This window comes from Lepidochelys kempii, chromosome 3, assembly GCF_965140285.1.
Source record: "Lepidochelys kempii isolate rLepKem1 chromosome 3, rLepKem1.hap1, whole genome shotgun sequence".
In the NCBI taxonomy this organism is placed as follows: Eukaryota; Metazoa; Chordata; order Testudines; family Cheloniidae; genus Lepidochelys; species Lepidochelys kempii.
In genome coordinates, this window is record NC_136382.1 from 4,016,227 (window position 1) to 4,042,648 (window position 26,422).

The 26,422-nt window shown below is 51.7% G+C and overlaps 1 protein-coding gene across 1 annotated transcript; it reads left to right on the plus strand.

The window, feature by feature from the left end:
• On the plus strand, nt 1–25,814 carry CIMIP2C (ciliary microtubule inner protein 2C). Its single transcript, XM_078851927.1, has 4 exons — nt 1–74; nt 15,262–15,535; nt 16,939–17,051; nt 24,852–25,814. The coding sequence occupies exons 1-4, from the start codon at nt 1–3 to the stop codon at nt 24,895–24,897; spliced, it is 507 nt and encodes a 168-aa protein (XP_078708053.1). The 3' UTR covers nt 24,898–25,814.
• The last annotated feature ends 608 nt before the right edge of the window (nt 25,815–26,422 follow it).

The window sequence follows — 26,422 nt, forward strand, 5'->3', positions numbered from 1 at the left end:
ATGGCCTCCCGCAGCGCCCGCCCCGCCCCGAGCCAGCACCGCGCCGCCTACCTGCCGCCGGCCCTCATGCCCGGGTAACGGGGCCCCCCGGCCGCCCCCTGCCCCCCGTCTTCCCCCTGCGCCTCCCGTCTGACCCCCGGCCGCCCCCTGAGCCCCATCAATCCCTGGGACCCCCCCAGCAACCCCCTGCACCACAGAGACCCCCCCATACCTCCCCTGCACCCCACCCACCTCCCCTGCACCCACAGAGACCCCCCATACCTCCCCTGCACCCCACCCACCTCCCCTGCACCCACAGAGACCCCCCCATACCTCCCCTGCACCCCACCCACCTCCCCTGCACCCACAGAGACCCCCCCATACCTCCCCTGCACCCCACCCACCTCCCCTGCACCCACAGAGATCCCCCATACCTCCCCTGCACCCCACCCACCTCCCCTGCACCCACAGAGACCCCCCCATACCTCCCCTGCACCCCACCCACCTCCCCTGCACCCACAGAGACCCCCCCATACCTCCCCTGCACCCCACCCACCTCCCCTGCACCCACAGAGACCCCCCATACCTCCCCTGCACCCCACCCACCTCCCCTGCACCCCATAACCCCCTTCCCCCCACCCACCTCCCCTGCACTCCCCATAACCCCTTGTGCCCCCATATATCCCTGCACCTCCATCAACTCTTGGGACCCCCATCAGCCCCCTGCACCCCCACCAACCTCCCCATAGCCCCTCTGGACCCCATAGCCCCACCAACCTGCATCTATCCCTGAGCCCCCGATCAACCTCCCCATTGCCCCGTGTACCCCCCGTCACTCACTGCACCCCTCATCAACCCCTGGGCCCACCCTATTGCCCCCTGCAACCCCTTGCACTCCTCATAACCCCCCAGCACCCCCACCAACCCCCATAGCCCCCCATGCTCCCATCAACTCACAGGGCCCCCATAACCCCCCGCACTCTCCATCAACCCATAGGGACTCCTGCACCCCGTCAACACCCGGGACTCCCCATATCCCCCTGCACCCCATCAACCCCTGGGACCTCCCATAACCCCCTCTACCCCCACTAACCCCCCCAGGGAACCCCATTCCCCTGTATCCCCCACTAACTCACAGAGACTGCACAGCCCCCTGCACCTCCATCAATCCCCTGCACCTCCTCATCAACCCACAGGGACCCCCCATCACCTGCTGCACCCCCCATTCACCCCTGGAAATCCCATAGCTCCCTGCACCTCCCATAGCTCCCTGCACATACACCCCACTAACCCTCATAGCCCCCTACATCCCTATTAACTTCTGGGGGCAGCAATAATCCTCATATTAACCCCAGGAGAACTCCCTGCACAGTCCCCTATGTCCTCCCATTAAGCCCAGGACCCCACTTTTGAGGGTACCTCCTATCTCTAACCTGCCGCATGCTACTTCTATCATTCCATATATCCCCCTTTTCCAGGAGTAGATATCCCCATCCATTGCTCCCTATGTTCCCCTCATTCCCCTATTACCTCCACTCCACCTTCCCGAGAGGCATCCCACATCTATCATCCCCTAAACACTCTCCTTGAGGCATAGGAATCCCACATAATTTCTTCCCAACTCCCCTACACTTCTCTCTGTGGAAAAGACCCACTATCTGCCCCAGAGTGTGGAAAATCCCCCTCGCCAGTCTATGCATTCTCCGCACGGGAGACCCAATACCCCCATAGGAAGGGGAGAATGGAGAGGGTTTGAATCACGCATAGAGGGGGAGATCAGGGCTGTACACATGGAGATCATAAGATAGGGTTGTGCATGGAGGCTGCAGTTTACGGGGGTGCGGAGAGGGGCGGGTGCAATTTGTGGGGTGGAGGAAGGGGGCGTAAAGGGAGGGGATTCAAACCAATAGCGACTCAAGGGGTGCAGATACCCCTCTGCCCACCAAAGGTGTGTCCAGGAAAGGGAACCCTTGTAATGTGCTCTAATCAATTACTTTGGGCTTGCAGTATTGAAACCTGGGTAGGGCAAACAGATTCTCCTGGGTTATGCTGGAAACTTAGCCTATTCAGGTCCCCTCCCGCTCTGGACTCTGTTGGATCAATAATGGAAACAAATTGCAGAGGCTGATCCCCCCTCCCCCCCAAGAAATCCCTCTCCCCCAGCTCTCAGATCGATGGAGCTCTGCTCACTCTAGCATTTACCATGAGAGTCAGGGCCAAGGCAGCCAGGCACCTCTGAGAGCTGCTTTCTCCTTCTGGTGCTGTTGGAGGAATAGTCAAACCTGCCAACATCTCCAGGCAAAACAAAGAGATTTTCAATGTGCATAAGTCTGCAAATTTCCATAAATTTAAGCAGGCTCTGTCTAGGACAGAACAGCCATACTGGGCAGCCCGATGGCCCATCTAGCCCAGTGTCCTGTATTCCGACAGTGGCTGATGCCAGATGTTTCAGAGGGAATGAACAGAACAGGGCAGTTTATTGAGTGATCGATCCCCTGTCGTCCAGTCCCAGAATCTGGCAGTCAGATGCTTCAATACATTCAGAGTAGGGGGCTGCATCCCTGACCATCTTGACTACTAGCCATTGATGGACCCATCCTCCAGGAACTTACCTAAATTATTTTTTGAAGCCAGTTATACTTTTGGCCTTCACAACATCCTCTGACAAGGAGTTCCACAGGTTGACTGGGTGTTGTGTGAAGAAGTACTTCCTTATGCTTGTTTGAAACCTGCTGCCTATTAATTTCATTGGGTGGCCCCAGTTCTTGTGTTATGAGAAGGAGCAAATAACATTTCCTTATTCACTTTCTCCACACCAGTCATGATTTTATAGACCTCTACCGTATCCCTTCTTAGTCGTCTATTCTCCAAGCTGGGGATTCGCCCCCAGTATTGCTCTCAGTGTGGCTGTCCAATTCCACTCTTTATGTAGACAGGCAAAGCTGTGATTTTGTCCAGTGGGAATTAACACAGGGTAAACTCCACCACTGAAAATAGTGGCTTTTCTGGCTATACTAAGAATGGCATTGGTGCAGCTACACCAGTCTAGAAAAAGGTACACAAAGGCCCCTCCATGAACTAATCACCTGCTCCCCTCCAAGGAGAGCCCCCCATGAATTCATCCGCCCCCCAACCCCAACCCCAACCCCACTTGTGCTCCCAAGCATGCCTCTTCAGATTCTGCGGCTGCCACTTCTTGCCCTGTTGCTTTGCTTGGCTTAGCCAGCTGCTCTGCCCCCTCTCAATGCAAGGTGAAGCTGGGGATACACGTGCACATGGTTCGCACAGTAGGTGGTTTATTCGCTTCCCAGTCCTAGCAGGGGGGCAGCACTGGAAGTCAGAGGGCAGAAACTGCGTCTTTGGGGGCAGGGGAGCTGCCCCACGCATTGGAGAAGGACAATAGCTGCTCAGCACATTGAGCAACTCCAGTTGGCTGCCTGCCTCCCCGGAGGCAGGGAAATGGGGAAGGCAGCCAATCAGAAGTGAGTTCCCTGTAGACTGACAGGTCTTCCTTGTAGAAGGGGATGGAAAACCTGAAGTCTACTGGGAAACCTATGGCATTGGCAGGTCTGGATGTAACGTAGACAGATGTCTGGTATGATGCTGAGGGACCTGGTGAGAACGAACTAGAATGAGCTGCCTGTGAGCAGGAGGCACCTGGAATCCATCTCAAAACAACTAGGGCTGAGTGCGTGTTTCCCCTGTTCTGGAGAGCTCCAGCCCAGCTGGACTGGCCTTGCCATGTCCTGGAGACACAGAACCAGACTGCCTACTATCTGTAGCACAGGGGATGTTTTGTGAACCAGAGCCAATTGGAATCAGCGTGTGGATAAAATATTAAAAGCCTCTGAGCCAGCTGTGCTGCAGCTTTAGCTAAAATGACAGTGTTTGCCTGGTCTCGGGGTTGTAGCTACATTGGGGAAAGTTCACTGATGTCACTGGCAATTTTAGCCCTGTATCTAGTTGTCACCGTAAAGTGAAATATTGATTTGATAATTCATGAGCATCTCTCTCTATTTTTAATACATAAGGACCCAAAAATGCTTTAAGCGCTGATTTACAAGTGATTAGAAATCATTGCGTTGAGCACAGAAAAGGTATGTGGAGTAAAACAGGGCAGCTGTTTAACACTTCACAGCAATGCTGCATGGCAGTTTAAGACAGGAAATGAAGTATGCAGAGCCCCACTGAACCTTGAAGAGTAGGGAGAAGGTTTGGAATTTGTCCTTAACACTGGGATTAACAACCTATGCTTAAGAAGATCTTTGATGAGCACAGGGACTCAGGACTTTGGTTTAACATCTCATCTGAATGTGATAATTATTGTAATAAGAAAGAAAGTTAGATTATTGCAGCATTTTTACATTGTCAGCTAGACTGTGGTATGGAGCCAGCAGTGTAGCTGTCAAAGCAAGGGCCTGATCCTGTGAAACATTACTGACCTGAGCAGTTCCTATTCACATGTGTAGTCTCGTCGGCGTCACCGTGGGCTGCGTCAGAGTTTTCAGGTGTGGGCCCTGCAGATGGAGAGAGTCCGTGTGAGTGCAGTGATCACATGCACTATGTAGCACGTTTAGAAGAACCCCACTTCTTTCTCTTCCCTTTTATTATTTCTCTTGCAGCAGTGCCATAGAACCTCAGGTCTGGTCTACCTACAGACCTGTATCGGTATAACTACATTATGCAGGGTGGTGAAAAATCCACCCCCCAAGTGACGAAGTTATACCAACCTAACCCCCTGTGTAGACAGCACTCTGTCGGAGGGAGAACTTCCAGCATGAGACCGGAAGTCTACACGGCAATGAAACAGCCCCTGAGCCCGAATCAGCTGGCATGGGCCAGCTGCAGGTTTTTCACGCTGTGTAGACATACCCACAGTCACTGGTTTCTCTGGAGACTGTGCCAGCAAATGCCAATTGTGGTGGTGGGTTTTTCTGAAGGGGACAAGGTGTCCAGGGGCTGGACTGCAGCCCACCAAAGAGCCCTCAGCTGGGAACTGTTTTCAGTCTACCCCTCAGAATGCATTTCTAGGGGGTGGTAGGATCTCGATCCCATTACCAGTTCTCTTCGTCATCCAGCCCTCTGTTTTTAGACTACAAATATTATACTCCTCCACACTGACAGCTCAGTACTCCACATTAGTTACAGTATTAGCTGCGGGTTAGCTACATGTGTGCTGTCTGCAGTAGTCCTTGCATAGAGCACACTGCTTCCAAGAGGAGCCTTACAGCTGGGTCATAGAAGATCAGGGTTGGAAGGGACCTCAGGAGGTCAAATAGTCCCACCCCCTGCTCCAAGCAGGACCGATCCCCAACTAAATCATCCCAGCCAGGGCTTTGTCAAGCTGGACCCTAAAAACCTCTAAGGAAGGAGATTCCACCGCCTCCCTAGGTAACGCATTCCAGTGCTTCACCACCCTCCTAGTGAAAAAAGTTTTCCTAATATCCAACCTAAACCTCCCCCACTGCAACTTGAGACCATTACTCCTCGTTCTGTCATCTGCTACCACTGAGAACAGTCTAGCTCCATCCTCTTTAGAACCCCCTTTCAGGTAGTTGAAAGCAGCTATCAAATCCCCCCTCATTCTTCTCCTCATTTGTCAAATCATTTTGCTCCTTGGTTTTCAGAGGGAGCCATAAATGATGCAGTCTGCTGTTCCGTCTGTGATCAGGACTCTGGAAAAGCAAAGTCCCTGTGCTTTATGTTGGATGGGTTTTCCATGGGCCCTTTTTTGCACAGCCAGAGACAAATGGGCTGATTGCTTTCTCAGCTGCAGCAAAAACCTGGCTTCCCTTATTTGTTTGTATAGCAACAGCTGTGCTCCAGGTGCTTTCCAGACAGGTCGTTTGTCTCAATTCTTGCTCCGAAGTGCTTACAACCAAAGTATTTTAGGTCCCTTCTCTGGTGACTTCTGGCACGTGGGAGCTGTTCCATCTCTGGCCGATCCAGCACCCACTCTCTGCTTGCCCTCTCATGATGTCCCATGTTCTCTCGCCCTGTCTCTCTGAAATAGGCAGGCAGGGTAGTTGGGCCTTTTCCTGCCTTGAGTCCCTTCCTTTCCCCCCATTCATATTTTGCTGTCTTAGTGCCTAGGATTGGCTAGTCGGATTATGATGTACCAGTGCAGTCTGGCCAGGCAGACTCAATTGGGCACTAGCAGAGAATTACCATGGCATGTGGATGCCACTCCATTAACACCGTAGAGGTGGGAAAACAGGGGCTGGGGCAAGCAGTAACCCTATTCCTCTAATATCTCACGATTACCATTTTGGTTTCTACCCTGCATGTCTACGTGCTGAGTCCAGAAGAGTGACAATGGGATAGTGAGACACCAAACCACGTATCAGTTACGCTGCTTGGAAAATTAGCTTTAACTAGGTCATTGCTGGGCACAAAGTGCTTTTCCATGGCCCTTTGTGTAACTGTGTAGTGCCTCCCAAGTTTTATGTACAAGCAGGGAGGGCAGCTGTCATCTCTAGATTCAACCATTTAGTCACTGCTGCACTATGTCCATACTTTAGAACCAGTTTTCCTTAGGAACCTCTGAATTAACAGAGCACAAGGAGGTACCTGGTACATCCAGCCACATTTGGGAATGGCAGTTCATGGACTGTAGCAGACTGGAGTTCAAAGTAGTTTCCTTCTTTTGTCTATCAACCCCTGAATGACGATGTACCTTGAAAAGAGAACAGGAGGACTTGTGGCACCTTAGAGGCTAACCAATTTATTTGAGCATGAGCTTTCGTAAGCTACAGCTCACTTCATTGGAGGCTCATGAAAGCTCATGCTCAAATGAATTGGTTAGTCTCTAAGGTGCCACAAATCCTCCTTTTCTTTTTGCGAATACAGACTAGCACGGCTGCTGCTCTGAAACGATGTACCTTGAAGCAGTTCCACAACCACGCAGGGCTTTATCCTGATTTTGTCCCACTATAATAATGGGGAACTTGTGATCATAATTAGGCCTAATCTTGTAAAAGGAAATAAGGGTTCTGGTGTATTTCCTCTCTCCCTCAGACCTCTTTCAGTTGCACTCAGCCAGTAGATTCTCTCCGGTCCCAGAGCTATTATTGCTGGGATGGGAAAGGCATCGTAAGTAGCAGGCTGAGTCGGAAAGAGCTGCCTGTGAGAAAAGATCAAAGAGCTATGTATGGTTAGCTTAGCTACATGACAGCTAAAGAGGGACGTGATGGTCTGCAGGTATCTGAAGACTGTAAAACACTAACGAGGGATAGGGATGGTTCAGGGTGACAGAAGAGGAATGGGGGGGGGGATTTGAAGAAGGGAAATTCAGTTCTGTTAGGTTGTAGAATCGTTTCCCAGGGGAAGTGGTGAAAGCCCCGATGCTTGGGCTATGTAAATCCAGATGAGAGGGATTAGATGATCTAATCACTTTTCTCTCTGAATATCAATTTCTGTTTTCCTGTTTACATCCCAAACCGTGTTAAGAACATGAAGTTTGCAGGGTCAGGCACTCAAAAGCTAGGAAATGCCAGAATAAAGGCTGCCCGTGCAATGTGTATTCATTCTCCCGTGCATATGCATTGCATGCGTTTAATTACATGATGGCATACTCTGTCTTCCCACAGGACCCTGCCTTATTCAGTGACTGGGTAGCTCTTCCGCATTTCCTTTTATGCTATACATTCAATGCATGGTGCCAGGGCTTATTTAACATGCATCATCCAAAGTCTTCACTGACTACAAAAGTACTGATTCCCTCATGTATGCAGTGTAGTTATAGCTGTGTCGGCCCCAGGATGTCAGAGCAACAAGGTGGGTGAGGTAGTAGCTTTTATTGGACCAGCTTCTGTTGGGGAGAGAGAGAAACTTTTGAGCCACAAAGAGCTCTTCTCTGAGCATCACAGCTGCATGCACAGGTGGGACGGATTATGTACTAATTACTTACACTAAACAATCTTAGTACGTAGGGTATTTTTACGTTCAAAGCGTGGCTCCAAATCAACACAGGCTGCAGCTGTGAGTGCTCAGCACTTCTGCAGATCAGATCCCAAGTGACTCAAGTTGCACACCCACCCAGACAAGCAGAAACACACAAGTAATGCCCAACTGTGAAAAGTGTGGGTTAAGTGACTTGCCCACCATCACGTATGAACAGGCAAGGATAGACTCCAGGTCGGCATTCAACTTCCTTAACCATGAGGCCAGATTTTCTCTTCCTGCAATACCTGGCCTCAGTCACTAGACATTTTTCAACTTCTGCAACAATAAATGAGGCAGGGGTTCTACAGACAACAGCCTTCTTCACTGCACAACCCTGATTATTCTCAGAGCAGGTCCATCCAATGCACTCAAGTAGGAGTCCTGTGGAAGGAATATTATATGATCATGCAATTAAAGATTGTATCATACTGCACATGCACAAGGGTTGCATAGGCAACCTAACTTCTAGGTGCTTGACTTTGCAACCTTAACGTTATATTAACATAGTTAAAGATGTAGGTTCCTAATTTTAAACAAACAAACAAACAGCAGTTCAGTCACATGGAATCCCACTGATTCCCACTTGAGTCGTCAGCAGTGTTTGGCTCTTTAGCTCCACAACCCAGATCTCTATGACTTGAGCTAACCATAGTAGGCTGTTATCCTCTAAGTGACCCAGTCAGCATGGGAGTAGGAAATGAGGTACACACCTTGCTAGTGGGTTTCACAAAAATAGTTCTTAAACAATCCCAAGGAAAGTCAAGATGCAGAAATATTAAGGTGGAGATTTGAATCATATCAAAGTCGGGTAATAACTGCAGGTGTGGTTGACTTGGCAACCATAGTTTAACCACGTTGCACATGTAGGTTAGAGAGATAGTTAACAATTAATAACATTTTGCATTTATAGAACACATTTCATCCATGGATTAATTTCAGTTTGGCCTCGAGGCATTACCATAACAGAAGTCAATCAATCATTGGTTTCAAAGTGCTTTGCAAATGTGAGCAAGTGTCATGAGCACCCCTTGACAGATGGGGCAGCTCAGGCATAGAGAGAGGGATGTGCGACCGTCAGCCTCAGGAAGTCACTGGTGTTAAATGAACAGTAGCCCCAGCTCAGGCCTGCCTACACTCATAGAGGCTCTGGCAGGCAGCAGTCTTGTGTGCAGCTCCTGATCCCAACCTGGCCTCTCTCCTAGGAAGTGCGAGCTCCAGATCGGCCCTCCTTCCCACTCAGCTGAGCTGTGCTCTCTCCCTTCCAGCCCAGCACCTGCCACAGGTGTAGTGGGACAGGGCAGCTCATTAACTCTTTCTTAGCCAATGTGGGGTTTGTATATGCCATCACAGTCGCTCTAGCCACATTTTGGGGTAGGAGGCAGGAAGAAGCCCCACGGAAGCCCCATCTGTTGCACCCAAATCTGGCTGCATCACTGTTATTTACCGTTCTCCACGCTGTAAAAGGCAGTGGAATACAGTGTCCATAGTACAGAGGAAGCGATGGACCAGGCTCTCATACTTTGCTCGTGCTGATTAGTCCCATACTCAACTTGAATCAGATGATCAGAATCTGGCCCGTTCTTGGAAACAGCTTTTTTACCAAGGACCCTGAGATTAATACTCCTGCTCTCATGAAAAGTGTCCTGGGGCCTTTAATGACCATGAATGAGCAAGACCTTGATGTTGCTTCTCATTCAAAATATGAGCACGAGAAAGCTCCCAGCACTGAACGCACTTACTGTCTGAAAACCCAGCAGGTGCTCGGGATTTTCCATGCCAATCCAGGCCGTTTTGTGCATAAGAAATTTGGATTGATAGGAAAAGAAAGAAATTAAAAAAAAAAACAGTTGTAGGTTTTGGGTTTTCTCCCTCCCCCCAGCACTGACAGAACAGAGCTAGCTGGAACAGGTACTGTTTCTTTGCTTCATCTCTCCAGATCCCAGAGAGGTAATTTGGAGCATTCTATCCATCAAATAAGCAGCACACAATGATTTTATATGAGGCATACAATAACTGCCAGTTATGGTACGTCTGTGTAATGAGGATTGGCTGAGAGCGAGGAGAACTTGGCAACATTGAGGACTGTCTTCAAGAGACGTGTCTCAGGCTAGCATCTCTCAGGATTCCACCACTGAGACACGGGGAAAAAAATATCCCAGGGCAATCTAGATATGTTGAGTCATAAATGTTTATCTTAAAGCAGAATCGATCTTGTTCTCACTCTGCATCTGGATCCCACGTACTGTGAATTATACACTTGATTCTCTCCCCATCAGTCCCTCACAACAGAGACTGTCAGGCTGAGATTTTCACAGGAACCAATGGGATTTAGGAACCCACCTCCCATTGAATTTAGTTGGTTTCATCTCTAGACCCTTTGGGTTCCTTTGCATTTATGTTTTGTTGTTGTTGTTCACCATAACCGTAGTTTCTGGATAGATTTCTCTCTTCACCTCTGAGATGTTTCAGCTGTTTATAAAGCATATGTCTTTAGATTTCTAAGCAGCATCTTATTTGGCAAGATCCTATTGTTACAACCTCACAACTGGGTTATTTTTCACCAGCGGAAATGCTCTTTAGAGGCAATATACAGAAAATCTTTATCTTGCAGCCAAATTCACTCCGCTTCCCCAGTGAATTAACACAGTCAAAAAGAAAAGCAAGTGCTCTGTTCAATCCAGCCTCTTGCAGAATCTAAACCAGGGATCAAACACACTGTCTGTGAATCCATCACAAGTTTGCCCTCTTTGCTTTTGCTATAATGTACATTTCCCCCTCTGAAATCAGAAAGCCCAAGGGTATTAGCGTTGTGGTAAAGCTGGTTCCATGCAATCATTACAGTGAGCCAGAGTGAGAATAATGTCAACTTGTATAAATTCTGTGCAGACTTACTGAAGGCATAAATGGCTTTTTTTGGTGGGGGAGGGGGTAGAAGAGGGGATACATTACAGCTTCATAGCTACTCTTTAAGCTTTTATTATTAGTAAAATTTTCAGCTACAAATGTTGCCAGAGTTACCAGGAATTCCACCTAATCGTTTTTATGAGCCAGATCCTGAAGTCAATGGAGCTATGTCAGTTTACACCAGCTGAGGATCTGGCATTACATATTTACCATGGTGATGAAGCGTGATGTGCATGTCGAGCTAGGTGATCATCGGTTCCGTCCCTCTGCCAGAGCAGCGTAGGTACGATCACACAGCGGAGGATATGAAACTGCTGCCGTACTGCTTACTGCCAGGCAGCCAAGAGATGCGACAGGAGCAGGGTTGAGCCCAAGAAGTGAAGTCAGGTTGTTGGCAATTGCAGAGCCAACTGTGAGGACTTTGGAAAGGGCGTGGTGCCGTGGGAGCAGCAGGAGAGGACATTGGGTGTCGCAGTGGCAGGAACGGAAGTGGGTGTCGGGAACTGTCAAAGCATGGGCCAGGGTTCTGCTCGAAGGAAGGGAAGGATTTTGGAGACGTTACAAAGGAAGAAGCAGCAGGACTGAGCAGCCAACTAGGATGTGAGGGACGACACAAAGGTTATGCCTACACTGCAGTCAGAGGCATGATTTCAGCACGGGCCTGCACACCTGTGTTAGCTAGCACAGCTAAACATACCAGTGACAATACCAGGCTGTGAGTGGTTGTGCCCAGTGGTTAGAGCAGGCATCAGGCCTAGTGGTTAGAGCAGGCATCAGCGCTAAGAGTCAGAACCAGAGCTAAGGGTGAGAGCTGAAGTCAGGAGTCAGAGCCAAGGGTCAGGGCCGGGTTACCTGGAGTGAGACAAGGCAGGAGCAGGGCTGGGGCCAAACAGGTGCCATTACAGCCCAGAGTGAGTGCTTTGAGCAGCCACTCACCTGCTGCTGCTGCTGCTGCTGCTGCTGGGCTGAAAAGCCAGGCTGCTGATGCGTCCAGCCAACCAGGCAGCCTGGTACAGGCCGGCTGAACTCGTTAGGTAACCTGGAGATTGGCTCCGCTGCAGGCGCTGATTCCTGACAGAATGGGCTTCAGCTTAGGCTAGCGAGGCAAGAACTCGCCAGGGTCCCCAGGGTGCTTGGACTGCCCACCCTAAAGCCCCTGCCACCGCATCTAGGTGGCTGTTTTTAGCCGTGCTCGCGAGATTCAAGTGAGCGGGGAGACGCCAGCCTGTGCTGCGGTCACCCACTGATCTCAGTGTAATTGCACCCTGAAGTGCGAGCGTAGAGAGCGGCAGAATCACTGGCTGACTGTGTGTGATGGAGAAGGAGGATGGGGATGGCTTGCTGGGGGGAGATGACGAGGTGTGTGAGCTCGGTGCGTTGCGTTTGTGATCGTGGCATCTGGGAAAAGAGGTCTGAGAGACAGCAGCAGATGCGTGTCTGTGTGGACTGCGTCAGATCTGTGTATCTGCTGTTCAGAGCATGCCCGTCACCCCAGTACCTAGGCAGCATGCTATCAGGTCAACTGCGCGTGTGTTTGCAGGTTACCATCAAAAGCAGCTCTCCCTGGCTGTCACAGAGGAACGATTGCTACCATCTCTGCTGTTGGGTCATTAGCAGCAATCGCAGTACATCAGAGTGTCCCTTTGAGAGAAGTCACCTGGGTTCTGTAACTCAGCTAGGGCAGCCAGGCACTTAAACTGGCCCCCAGTTATCCGGGGGCTTCTAACTTACAGGAAATGGGGGTGCTCTGCAGCACATATCATGCCTCTAACTGCCGGGGCGGTTCTTTGATACTCTCGTCTACGATGGTTTTTCCTCCCCTTCTCTAAACCTTTTGTAAAACTCAGTTCATGTGCCACCAAAGTGACTAAGTTGTTCTTTTATTCAAGTGAAGTGGGAGTGAGGCTAGGATCTCTTTTGAACCTGGGGGCTTAGGGGCAGTGGCCAAGCAGTTAGCTTTCCATCAATAGCCCAGCCCGGGTAAAGCTCAGCTTGGAGAATTCTTTATTTTAGTGGAGGGGAGGGAAAAAATCCAAAGGAGAAAAATCTTCTCACAGTTGCAGCTGATGTCAGAGGATGGGCACTTGGGGATGTGGGCAACTGGCGTCCCTTTGGCTGCTGCAGCTCACGCTAATGCCTAAGCTGGGGTATGTCACCCCCTCCAGTGTCTGACAACTGCATGTCGTAGCAGGGCCGGCTCCAGCTTGCGCGGGTCGAGGTAGGTGCCTTGATGGGAGTCACTTGGTGAGGAGTTCTGACGACCTAGACAGCTGCTCCTTGGAGTCCCAGTGGGTGGGAAGCAGTTTCAGGGTGAACCAGCAAGCCTTGTTCTATGGAAACAGCCAGTGCTTTCCAGGGCTGGGACAGCCTGGGCGCCCCGCTCCCTTTAGTCTCAACCCTAAGGGCCTGGTCCCACTTCGTCTCCCCTTGCCAGAGGCAGCGGCCTAGGCAGAACATCGCTCACTGGGCTTTGACGGTGGAGGGACAGATCCACCAACCAGGAGTGGATTCGGTGTATTATTGTGCAGCTGTTGCTTAATTGCCTCCCTTAGCTGGTGTTCGTCAGCCGGATGTTCACACCCCCTTGTTCCACCTGGCATGAAGAACCATGTCCCATTGGGCGATGGGCTAATTACTACATCCCTTTTCCCTACATGGTGTGGGGTAGGTGTGTTATGTGCATGGACCCTGCATACACCCTATTTTACCTTGTTCATCTAGCCCCACTCGGGTGGTGCCTGGGGGGCGCTGTGATGAATCTGGGGAATGAGGCCACCAGGGGCTGGAGCAAGGATAGTGGGATGGCCTCGGCCTCTTCTGGATCTCTGGGAGCCACATGGATCCTGGGACTGCCACCCAGTTTCAAGTGAGGGGTCCATATCCTTTCACAGGGTGGGGGTCAAACCCAGCCCCTCTCCAATGACATGCTGTTGGGAAAACTCTGCAAGGCATTCCTCATGGAGATTTCCACTGAGAGAGCCCCTCCCCGTGGATTGTACCTCCATTCCTTGCTCTGCCATTCACCTGCTGAGTGGTCTTGGCCAAGTCACGCTCTGTGCCTTGGTTTCACTTCCCTATTTGTTGTGAGGCTTAATCAAGTGCTTTGGGATCCTCGCGCGAACAGTACCTGGGAGGTGTGAAAACTGTTAATAAAATTAAAGCTTTGCCCCATAGGAAATTCAGAGTCCCTCCTCCCCCACGTCACTGAAAGCGTCTGACCTGCAACGGTTCTCAGAAAGGGTGAACGCAGCCCCGTGCATTGTGAACCTGGCGTTGTTGACGGGGAGTCCGTTTGATCCCTTTGCTCGTTGTAGGGGGGTAGCTCTTGTCGATGTGAAGGAAGAGCAGTTAATGAGGAAGAAGGACTGCACATGTCTGGAGTCGGGAGGGCCAGTATCAATTTGATAGCAATTTATCCTCCTATGGAACATCACACGTGAAATGTGCTAATGAAAAGACCGAAGCCGTGATAAAGATGTCTCTGCAGTCACCCTCTGGTCTGTTCTCGTCTCACTATTGCTAGATGCCTTTCATAGCCCACATCACAGCTTGCCAAAGTCTATTTTATAAGCTGCATATTTGCAGAGCCCAGTACGGAAGCATCTGTGAGGTGTTTAGCTATGGGACAGCCCATGATTCTGTTGCCATCATGAATGTACAACAATCCTGGGGTTTATAATCTGGCCAAGCTGATATTTAAATTGACAAGAGCCTTTCATCAATGCTTCATCTCTTCAGAGGACTGTGCAAAGACTCTGTAACCCTCCCAACCCCCTCCTCAGCACTAGCTGGTCATAGCCCCATTTTGCAGATGCGGAAGTTGAGACACTGGAGGTTAAAGTTCAACATTGCAAGTGCCCATTAATTCCAGGCATCCAACCGGGGCCTGAGTTTCAGAGATGCTGAGCACCAGTACTGGCCGTTGACGTCAACACTTCTGGAAAGCAGGCCTTAGGAGTCTCCAGTTGGACCCACCCAAGGGGGTGGGGCAAGGCTTAGGCAGCAAGTGTGAGGCCCAGCTGAGACCAGTGCTACAGAGCTCCTGGCTTCCAATCCCATGCATCTCACCAATAGGCAGTTCCAGCAGCTGGCCAGTTTAATGGCTGATAATATCTTCAGCTATGCATGTGAAGATCAGGGTAAGAAAAGGCTTTTGGGTGTAAACTGATGGCCCCCAGGACCTGGGAGGAGCCCCTGCCTCCTCCCTCCCAATGTGGCTCAGTCAGCTTGGAGCAAGGTGGGACATTGACATGCGGGCCACAGGATGTATGTGGGGGAGAGCTGCATGGTCCCTCTCTGATGTATTTAAACCAGAGCCATCAGCCCCTCACTTTTGCAAGCAGTGCATTTAGAAGTGTTTAGAAGGAGAGACAAGGGCCCCTAGGTGCCCCTGGCCTTTCCCGGTCCCTCACTGGCTCTGTCTTTCCTCTGCAGGTACCACGGGCATGTCCCCAACACGGTGTTTTCCTTCGGCGACACCTACGGGAACACCACTCTGAAATACTTCCAGGATTTCCGCAATGCTGCCATGGAGACCAGCCACTGCCCATACAGCAAAGGCGGCCAGTTCCCCACCCTCTTCTCGCCTGACCCTGGCTTAGTGCTGGGGTGCAGGGCGCGGGGCTGGGACAGGTGGCTGCACGTCCCTTCCTATTCCCGCTTCAACTTGGATTTCAACCGCTCCGAAGAGCTGAAGGAGTTTTACAAGGTGAGAAGGTGTTTCTTGCGGCGGCATGGCCTGCACACAACAGCACGGCGGGCTTGATCCGACACAGCTCCTGAGCACTACACAGTAGCCAGCGCAAAGCAGTCAGGCCAGCACCCACGTGCCCCAGTGAGGGGTGCCTTGGAAATGCCCTGGACTGAGCCAAAATGCAATCAACACAAATATATAATCAGTCACAGCCAAAAACCAGCGCCCTCGGCCTTTGACACCTACCCGCCACACTGAGATGGTCTTTTTCACTGCCCTAATACTGGTTCTGAAGGCAGCTTCTTGAACATAAGAACCTAGGCAGACAGTCACCAGAAAACCCAGTTGGCATTATTGTAGGGGAGGCTCCAGTTGTCCCGTCTCCACCGGTTTGCATGCGCGTGACTGGCATGCGGAGGGAGGAGTCAGCATGGAGAGCAGTGGTGGTTGCCGAAGAGCAGGGCTCCCCTCCCATGGTTACAGCGCAGACATCTCTGCGTGTGCGGTTGCGGGCAGGATTGCCTTGGGAGCTGTTTGAGGAGTCATCGAGCTTTGCTGAGTTGTCTGAGAGAGGACGTGGCAGCTAAAGGGGGAAGGAATGCGAGGGTCACCCAGCTGGCGTAGCTCACAGCATAGGACACAGCCGGAGTATAGCCCCACTGCTCAGCACAGCGAAACTGTGTCCCTCTCCCTGAATCTTTGATCTGGGACAGGAGGGGGAAGTGGAGCAGAGAGGTGGAGCCCAGAGTCCCTGGGTGAAGAAAGCATGTTATCCCAGTAATAAATAGCATGAGAGGAGGACCGGTGTGTGGGTGTGGCTGTGGGACCATGCATGGGCCTGGGCATGTGTCTGATTGCACATGGGGGATGTTCCCCCCAGCTAAAGAGAGCAGCATCTCTCTAATCAGACTCAGCCAAGCTGCACGTTGTATGATTTGCGCCCAAAACACAGTGTTGTCTCTCCACTTCTCAGCCATAGTGAAGGCCCAGAGCCACGCCTCCATCACGGTGCCTCAGGAATAATTACAGCTTGCATCGATGAATTCCCAAGCCAAGCCCAGATGCTATTGATCACGATCGTATGTGCTGCCCGGAAAGCACCTGAGGGAGGGGAGTTTTAGAAACATGGTTGTTATTAGTTCTATAGCAGCGGAGAGCAGGTTGCGCTTTGCACATCTCTAGGAAGAGAGGACCCTGCCCTAAAGAAGCTATCCCAGCTAGTGAATAAGGCTTTGGGCCCTGGGCCCTGCTAGGCGGTGTCCCTTCGCAGCAGGGAAAGAGGGATGCCGCACAAGGCCTGTTATCTTTTCCCATTGCATTTCCTATTTGGTATTTTAACTCTTCGGTTGCCTTGCCAGCTAATGCAGCTCTGCCCTGTGCCGGAAGCCTGGGTTCTGAGTAGTTTGTTTGTCCCGCAGCTTTCCCAGAGGCACCGCGAGCATTACCGCGACAAGACCGGGACAGAGTATGTGGTTCCCTACTTTGTGCTGCCGGTCAAGGAGAAGGACAAGTACCCCCACCCTCTTGATCTGTGAGTAGCAAAAGCAGCCCCCAGAAGGTGTGCTTGGTAGCGGCCCTTTCCCCACTCCTAACTCCTGCGGGATAATTTAAATAATGCTTTGGTTCCTGAAACAAATCCTGTGTGTGGACTGGGTCAGTCCAGCCCCAAGTACCTATGGGGTTTCCCTCTAGCTCCCCACCCCCATCCAAAATAAAACAGCCCCTCCCCCCATAGAAAGGGCACAAGACAGGCTGGATTCAACAAAGAGGGCTAATGGGGGGGTGGGACGGGAAGGTTTGTTTTGTTTGTTTTTTTAATGTGAAAAGGACACGCCCAGATTAAAAATCACAGGGCAAGCTTCACCAAGGGACAGATCCCAGAATCAGGCCCCACTGTTGGGATTCACAGAACCCCTGCTCAGCAGCTGTTGAACCCTGCAGGCACCTCAATCGACTGAGCACCCAAGTGTGTGCAGTGAAAGCTCAGTCAGCACACGCAGGACTGCCGACAGCGATTCCAGGCCCCAGGGCCAGAGCCGTCCCTGGGAGAGGGGGCCAAAAGACAGGCCTTCCTCCGCCTAACCCGCCTGCAGGGCCCAATCCAGTAAGCGTGCTCCGAGCTGGCCCACCAGATGGAGGCCCTGTAGGCAAGCTTGTCTAATATGGCTGGGGGGAGAGGGAGGCAGACCTTCCTCTTAACATTTAGCCCAGTGGTCAGTGTACTCCAGCTGAGGAGGAGAGGGGATCTGAAGAAGGATCTGCCACCTCTCTGGTGAATGCCCTACCCCCAGGGCTCTGGAGTGTTCTGATGTGGGGCTTTCTCAGTCTCTCCTATTGAAGCTGAAGGGGAATGATTAAAAGTCATTAGAGCAGGGGGCTGGATCCTGGGTCTCCCCACTCCTAGGTGAGTGCTCTAACCACTAGGCTACAGAGCCATTCTAATGCATGCTGGTGGTGTGGCTCTCTCTCTCTCTGGGTCTTTCATTATTTATCCACAGTAGAACAGCTTCACCAGGAGAGGGTGAGGCTACGTCTACACTACAGTGGCATAGCGGCAGCATGGTTGCTACAGCAACAGAAGGGGTTTTTCCATCGCTGCAGTGAATCCACCTGCACGAGCTCGGTCAGCAGAAGAATTCTTCTGTCGACCTCGCGCTGTCTACACCAGGGCTTAGTTTGGCTTAATTGCGTCTCTCGGGTGTGAATTTTTCACATCCCTGGACAACGTCACTTGGTCAACCTAAGTTTCAGGCGTAGACTTCGCCTGTGGGAGCCCCACCCCAGATTTTCCCATTAGCCCCACAGTGAGAGTACTCCCCTGAGAAGTGGCAAATCCCTGTTGAAATCCCTTCTCCCCCTCAGGGGGAGGTGGGATTTGAACCAGGGGTCACCCACATCCAGGCGAGTGCTCTGACTACTGAGCTAAAAGTCGTGAGGGTGGTGCTCCTCCCCCCACCCCCGTCTCTTGTCAAGCCGGTGTAGGTTCCTAACTCCAAGAGAGGGGTTTCAGCTGAGAATCCCAAGCAGAGGGAGGCATCTCCCACCAGAGGGGTGGGGCTTAGCAGCCCCCCCTCGTCTTGGCACTGCCCATTGGCTAGGTTAGGGGAGGAGCCACCTCAGTGCCAATCCCCTTCTGGGGCAGCTCACTGTCCCCATGCATTGTGCAGGGAGCTGAGGCACTGGACTCAGGGTCACCACGCCACCATTTCTTTGAGAATCTCGTCCACGGAGATTTAAAAAGCAAACACCCTGACTAGAAGCTCCCGGGATTGTGAAAGCACAAATCCATTTCAAAATGGAATGTGCTTTCCTCACTGCTGTGATTCTGTATTGCACCTGGCAGGTCAGTTTCACCTTTGTTCCTGGTCAGTTTCAGGTTCTGGGCCTGGGGGGTGCTCAATCCCCCACTCCACCCCAGGCCCTACTCCCTTCCCCCAAGCCCCTACCCCATCCTGCCTCTTCCCAGCCGCTCTCTGCCCTGGACCTATTGGAGATAGTATTTTGCACTTCCTGTTCTGATTTCTTGTCAAACAGCTGCCTTGCTCTGCCCCAGAGGTGGGTGCATTTCACTGGTGGGTGAAGTGACCCTACTCAGGCAGTGTTGGTGTCACTGTTGTTATGTCTTGATATCCAAGTGCTACCAACGCTAATACAGCAAGGGTCGTTGCTTTTGTTTGTAAAGCTCTTGGGAAGGAGAAGGGCACTAAAGCGTAGCAGCCAGTGCCCTTCGCAGTGGCTCTGAATCTGAAATGGCAGCAGGCCCCTGCAGCCCTTGACTGCAAACCTGCGAACGTGCCGGCTGCAGTGTATGAACATTAACAGTGTTGGCCCGCTGAAGTCTCCAGCAGATACAGTAACTGACATCGCCGGCACTGGCTAGACTGGGCGCTCGCTGCGTTGGTGAGGCTTGCTCTGGGTTCCGGCACGCCCCACAGCAACGGGGATAGAGACCGTGACGGGACAGGCATGACTCCATCAGTTGGTGTGTCTCCAGAAGGGCCGTCCCTCAGCAGGGGATTTTCATCGACTCTTCTGCTAGCTCCTGTTTTTTGGCCCCTGCAAAGTGTTTGCCCACCAGCCAGGTGCTCTGTCTAGGAGGGAGTCGCCGTCAGTTCTGAGCGTGTCACTATTACATCTCAAAGAACTCCCATGATCCCTCTCTTTTCTCACTACCCCCTGTCCTTGGGTGACCCCATCCGCTCTCGGGGTTCAGCCATCCCCTCCATCCTGCGAAGTCTCAGATACATGTGCCCCCCAGACCCACCTCCTGCACTTCACTCTCCCGTCACTCCTGGTCTCAGTAAGCCTCATCCTGGACAGCTCAACAGGGTCAAATGGATCTTTCCTCCCAAACCTGCTCCCCTCCCTTCACCCAGTCTTGTAACTTCTGCGTCCTCCCATTTCCTTCTCCTCCTCAGAGCGCAGATCTTCTCTTGTCCTGCACATGCCTGGATGGATAAAGCACTTGTCCACACGCCAATCCTCTGCCACCACAACGGCTGCAGTCTCTTCTGCTTGGGTCCTTTTGAAACCAACCGTGCTTGCCTCCAAAACGCTGCCTGAATGGTCCTGCTCCCCCAGAGCTCCGAGCATGCCCCTGACCCTCCCTTTGAGTCGCTTCCAAGTCTCATCTCTTGTCCTTCCTCTCAGGGCCATTCGTCTCCTACTTCCATCTCTGATCTGCTCTCCTTTTGTGTTCCCCATCTCTCCCCCCACCCCAAGTCTGGCGATCACCTGTGTGCCAGCCTTGGTGCCCGGTCTGTATCCTCCTGCCCCAGCTGTCTCTGTGCTTCCTTCCATGCTGGCCCAGCAATTAGGAACCACCCTTGCCTCATTCAAGTGAGCTGTAATTGCCTCCCTTCTCTGTGCCTCAGTTTCTCCGTCTGTAAAATGGGGGTGATGACTCTTCTTGGCAAAGGGCGCTGTGCTCTAAGGCTGAAAGACACCAAATGAGAACTAAGCATTGCAGTGTGTTATTTCAAAATAACTCACACACTTCTGCAGCCCTGCCTGTTTAAAGAGGCACGTTTGTCCTCCACTAACAATAAACATAAGTCATCCAAAGGGTTGTCTGCCTGACCTGAGTAACTGTGTAACCTGGCCCTTTCCTGGTGTGTTACATCCTCATTCAGCTGCCAAGCCGGTTATCTAGGCTGTTCAGGGAAGTGCTGTTCTATTCCTGTGCCAGGAGGAGCCTAGCAACCCGATGGGAGCTCTAAACTAATAGTCACACTTGGAAGGAAGGCAAAATAACCTCATCACGCACCTGGCCAGTTGTGCAATGCTGTAAATGGGGGTGGGGAGGGGGCAATGGTAGGGTGGGATTATTCCTTCTTGTTCCATGCTCCCAGCAATCAGCAGTGCCCTGAAGCATGAGAGTAGACTGGCCCAGTCTTCACATTCAAAATTACACCAGCAAGTGACCTGCCCAAACTGCTTCACTTACAAATGAAGCCAGGGTTACACTGACTGGAACAGCACGTCGGCATGTCTGGCCACCCCACATTTGAGGTACAACAGCTTCCAGGCCGGGACCCCAGAAAGTTGAATTAAAAGAGCCAATGAAGCCATGGCCAATGCCCCATCCCCCTGCCCGAGCTATCCAGGGTGGTCAGCGTCCATAGCATGCGGTAGTATTAACCCTGCCCATTTGGTAGCATCGCTGGTTTCAAACCGGGGGAGGCAGGTGGCATTTAAATTGTTTCCTTCCAAGAGTCCAGGCCCAGTCCCACCTCCCTACAGATAAAACCCTCCACGCCCGGGCACCACATCTCACCTCCCTAAACCAACCAACTGGCAAGTCCCTAAAGGGTTAAACACCCAGGGTTAACCAGTGGGTATGGAGCTTAGTTTGGGGAGGGGGGTGGGGGCCTTCAGAATCTTCTATAGGTTCCTCCACATAGGGTAGGAGCCACAGGATTCAGTCCTGCTGCCCATACTCCTAGGAGTAAACCTTACACACGTGGATTGTCTCGTGAGCTTGAGTAGCACTCACAGGAGTAATAGTTAATGGATCAGAGTGTTCCTCTGCCTCAACCTGCCAAAACCCCACTTCCCATCTGTGGGGCATGGTTTTATAACCGGTCCCCTGCCACCCCTCCCGGTGTGCACTGGAGAGCTGGGACCTGCTGGGGTACATCTGCACAGCAAAGAAAAACCCACGGCTGGCCTGTGCCAGCCGCCTGGGGCTGCTGCGGGGCTGTTTCCCTGCTGTGTAGACATCAGAGCTCAGGCTGGAGCCCAAGCTCTGGGACCCTCACAGCTCCAACCCGAGCCTGGACGTCTACACAGCAACGGACCAGCCCTGCAGCACGGGCCAGGCACGGGGTTTTTGTTGCTGTGTAGACGTACCCCTAGTGTGAGAGCTCCAAGTGGTGCTTGCTCCCTGGCCAGGTGAAATCCACCCACTGGGTCCCCGGCTGTCTCTGCCCCTCTAGGCGAGGAAGGTTCCGTGGAGTTTGTTCTCGTGGAGTCTTTGTCTGTCACTGCTGTAAAGCTGCTGGTTAGCAGGTCCTGAAAGCTGAAGGGAAGGAGGCTGCCTGGGACTGATGCAGCTTTGGATTGGTGCCAGGCAATAGGTGGCTGTTAATTATCAGCGTCTTTGTGTGTCTGTGTATGCGGGGTAGGGGGGTACACGAACGTGGAAACGAGCACTGTGCTTGGGTGCAAGGCGAGCCTGGGATATCAGGAACGGCAGGCGCTGATGTGAGGCTTGGCCGCATCGCTTGTTCCTAAGCCAGGAAAAGCTCTCACTGCAAAGCACTGTTCTCTGCCGCCTCAATGGTCTGTCCCAAGGGCTGCATGGCCCGTGCACATAAGTGAGCCTCTGGTCTCGTATCAGGCCCTGCTCCTGTAATCAGCTCCCCACGGGCAGCCCCTTGGACCCACTGGCTCTATGGAGGCGCAAGAGCCCGATCGGAGTGCAGGATTGGGGCCTGCACCCTCAGAACAGCAGGTTTTCCATGTGTTTGTCTCTTCATTGATGGAGGCCGAGAACCAGAATGGGGTGAGTGGTGCAGAATGGGGCTGAACACTGGACTGGGAATCTGGGGCTTCTGATTCCTAACCCTGCCTCTGACACCCCCTCCTTTGTACGAGTCATGCCCCCTGCCTGTTCCCTCCCTCTACTGCTGCTGCTGGCCCATCTCACGGAGGTCACGGGAGGCCTGGTGTGTAGCTGATGGTGAAGTAGATGGGCGCAAGCGTTAGTGAATTCATCAGTACTAAAAAACCTGCAATTGCTCAGCTTTGGCCTGCAGGTACAAAGAGGCAGGGACCGTGGGTTGTTTGGGACTCAGGCTTCCCTGCTTCAAGCTGAAAATAATCAAATGCACTTGTTGTGCTTGGAGCTGTACACCTGTTAGCTCTTTACTCTGCATGTCTGGCCAGGATTAGGCTCTGTAGCTTATAGACCACAGTGAGGGACCTGTAGAAGGCTGGTCTTGTGGCTTTAGCATGAGACTAGAAGTCAGGAAACCAGGTGCTAAACCTGGCTCTGCCACTGACTCACTGTGTGATCTTGGGTAATACCACCTACTCTGTCCCTCAGTTTCCCTATCTGTGAAATGGGGGTAACGTACATACCTGTTGGGAGGCTAGATTGGCTGGTGCTTGTGAGCTCCTCAGATAAAGATGCAAAAGGCTTGAAGAGTGCTAGTCAAAGCCACAGGCTTTCTGAGTATCGCTGGCTGTCAAGGCTCTAGTTCAAACAAGAATGATTTCAGGGAAGTTCTCTGGCCTGGGATATACAGGAGGTCAGACAAGATGATCACAATGGTCCCTTCTGAGCCTGAGCATCACTGAATGGCAGCAAAGCAGGGTCCATTGTGGGGAGGGATAGCTCAGTGGTTTGAGCATTGGCCTGCTAAACCCAGGGTTGTGAGTTCAATCCTTGAGGGGCCCATTTAGGGATTTGGGGCAAAAATTGGGGATTGGTCCTGCTTTGAGCAGGGGGTTGGACAAGATGACCTCCTGAGGTCCCTTCCCCCGCTGATATTCTATGATTCTATGAATCCGCTGTCAACACATGCCACCAATGCACCTGCCGTAGGGCTAGCTCTCTCTGTGTCCCTCCAGACAGCCCAATTGGCATCCCCTCGCTTTGAGAGGGGGAGCACTGAGCAAGACTGTGCTCCTCCAGGGAATGGCTGAAAGCGGGAGGGAGCACTTTCTGCACCAAACACAGGCAGCTTTTAGCTTTGCAAAGACTCATTTGCATTTGCTTTTGTACCCTCGCCTCTGTAATAACCACCCCCCTGTCCCGCCTTGATTCTGCGCTGGGTGCACAAAGCCTGTGCAAGCCGGTCCTTTCCAAATGTCTGTTGTCATTCATTTTGCTGCCAGTGTTTTGGTTTTGTTCTATTCTGCAGCGTTTTCCTCTCCCGCCCCACCAGGGACCCTGGCACAACCCTCTGCATGTTTCCATCGCTTCTGTATGATAAAACACACAGGGCTTATTTCTAGGCACTGATTTTGTCTGGGGGGTTGAGGTGGGCTCTCTGCAAACATGAGCCCTTTGAATTACCTGACATGCAGCAAAGAAGGAAGGGGTTTCTGTTCTCGGTTTCCTAGGCTCCACTGAGTCTGTTTTAATTAACTCTTTGGGTGCTGGTTCCCCCACTGCACCTGCTGCTCAGCCTCTGGCCATTTGGGTTCCTTTGTGCTCACTGGAATGTTAAGATGTTTTTGGACTGTTGAGACACAGAGAAGGCACCAATCCCCGGTACATTCAGACCCTTGTTCCATGGGCATCTCTGTGTTTGGCAGCACACCCAGTAGTGTACAGCGTCTTTGGCTGTCCTCTTTTGTTTAGCTATGAAGCAGGAGAGTTCTGCATGGACAGCCCTGGTGCATACTGCCACTTTCTGTCTGCACACCCTTGAGAGGGTGTGCCGCCTGGCAGCTGCAGTCTAGCTGTGCATCCCTGCCATGCTGATCTGAGAATGAAGAGGGAGAGCGCCTGGCACGTATGTACTGGGATGGAGGGAAGGGGACGCATTGAAGAGTGCCTGCTTAAAACCCTGCCTAGCCAACCTCACTCTTTCTTGTACATTTTGTAATAGGGGGCTCAGACTCTGCCTCTGAAGAAGAGGTGTGAACTGTAACCCTTTGGCTTTGCTGACAGAGTTCTCATTTGCCTGGAGATCTCTTCATTAGGACTCTCAGCAGTGGAAGGACTTAGGCATTTGTAACAGTGGAAATAGATCACTGGGTTCAGAATTCACATGAATAAAACCTACCCTATGATTTTAGTTGCCCGGCTTAATATTCCAGGAAACCATTTCTTGTGTTTCCAGCTGTGTAATATTTTTTTCCATTAAACCCTCTTTAGCCCTATTCATGGCATGTCTGCCCTGGAAGGGTCTTTGGAGAACTAATGAAACGAGGACATCGCATGACACCAGAGCCTGGAAAGTGATCACCAGAGACGGGACAGGATTTTAGTCAGACTCTGCTACCTAAAGAACACTTGGGAGAAAGGACTTCTTTGTTGAAATTAGCTCTCTCGATGCACATTTCCTCAGAGCCCCCAGGAGTCTGCTAGCAAAACCGGGGGAGATCAGACTTGACATTCCCGGTATTTTGAAGGCAACACACAAGCAGGCACAAAACTGCTTGGGCTTTGGGCATCCATGCCCAAGGAGTACAGAGCCAGCTGGTGGAGCTCCTTGGCTGGTTACCTCTGGAGCTACCGAGCATGTGATGCAGGGATAGGATTTGGGACTCAGAGATACAGGCCCCAATCTTTAGCCACAGTACAACTCAGGCTCAGGGCACTCCCGCATCTCATTCTGGGCTGACTCTGTGCTGAATTGGTCCACAGCCTGAGTTAGAGTAGCAAGAAGGCTGCTCTAATTTATGCTGAGTGCCTACATCCCCAAGTGGTCGATAGATTCCAAGGCCAGAAGGGACCATTGTGATCATCTAGTCTGACCTTCTGTATAACACGGGCCAGAGAACTGCCCCACAATAACTCGTAGAGCAGAGCTTTCAGAAAAACAGCCAGTCTTGGTTTAAACATTGTCAGTGACGGAGAGTCCACCACAAACCTTGTAAATTGTTGCAGGGGTTAATTACCCTCACTGTTAAAAAGATACACCTTATTTTTTGTCTGAATTTGTTTTTCTTCAGCATTTAGCCATTGGATTGCGTTAGACCTTTCTCTGCTAGATTGAAGAGCCTGTTATTAATTATTTGTTCCCCATGTAGATACTTATGGATTGTAATCAAGTCATCCTGTAACCTTCTCTTTGTTAAACTAAATAGATCGAGCTCCTTGCATGTGTCACTATAAAGCATGTTTTCTAATCCTTTAATCATTCTTGTGTCTCTTCTCTGGACCCTCTCCATTTTTCAACATCCTTCTTGAATTGTGGGCTCCAGCACTGGACACAGGATTCCAGCAGCGGTCAGATACAGAGGTCGAATAACCTCTCTGCTCCTGCTAGAGATTCCCCTGTTTATGGGGAAGCCCTAGCCACACCCCCTATCCCTTTGCCCTGCCCCTTTATATCCACAGCAAGGTGGATGGCGTAGGAGCCATGATGCCAGTACTGCAGGAGGATCCATCTATGCAGCGGTGACTGTGGCTAGTTACACTGGCTTTAGGGACCCTGTGTGCTAGCAGAGCAGTGTGGAGAAGAATCCGGGCCAATTCGTTAACAGTCTTATGATCCGACTGGGGGTCTTGGCCCACACCCAGGTGCACGTCAAGCTCTGCAGAATCACCCCTGGGACGTGGAGCCGCACCTGGACCCCATGATGTGCTAGGAACCCCGGGGACTGAGAATTCCAGAGTTAAGGGACTAATCCGCTCTCGCTGGCATCTCCCCCATGTCTTTCATTCACTGCCTTCCCCCAGGAGACAGAGCGCTACCGAGGCAGAGCTAGCCCCGCGTCGGA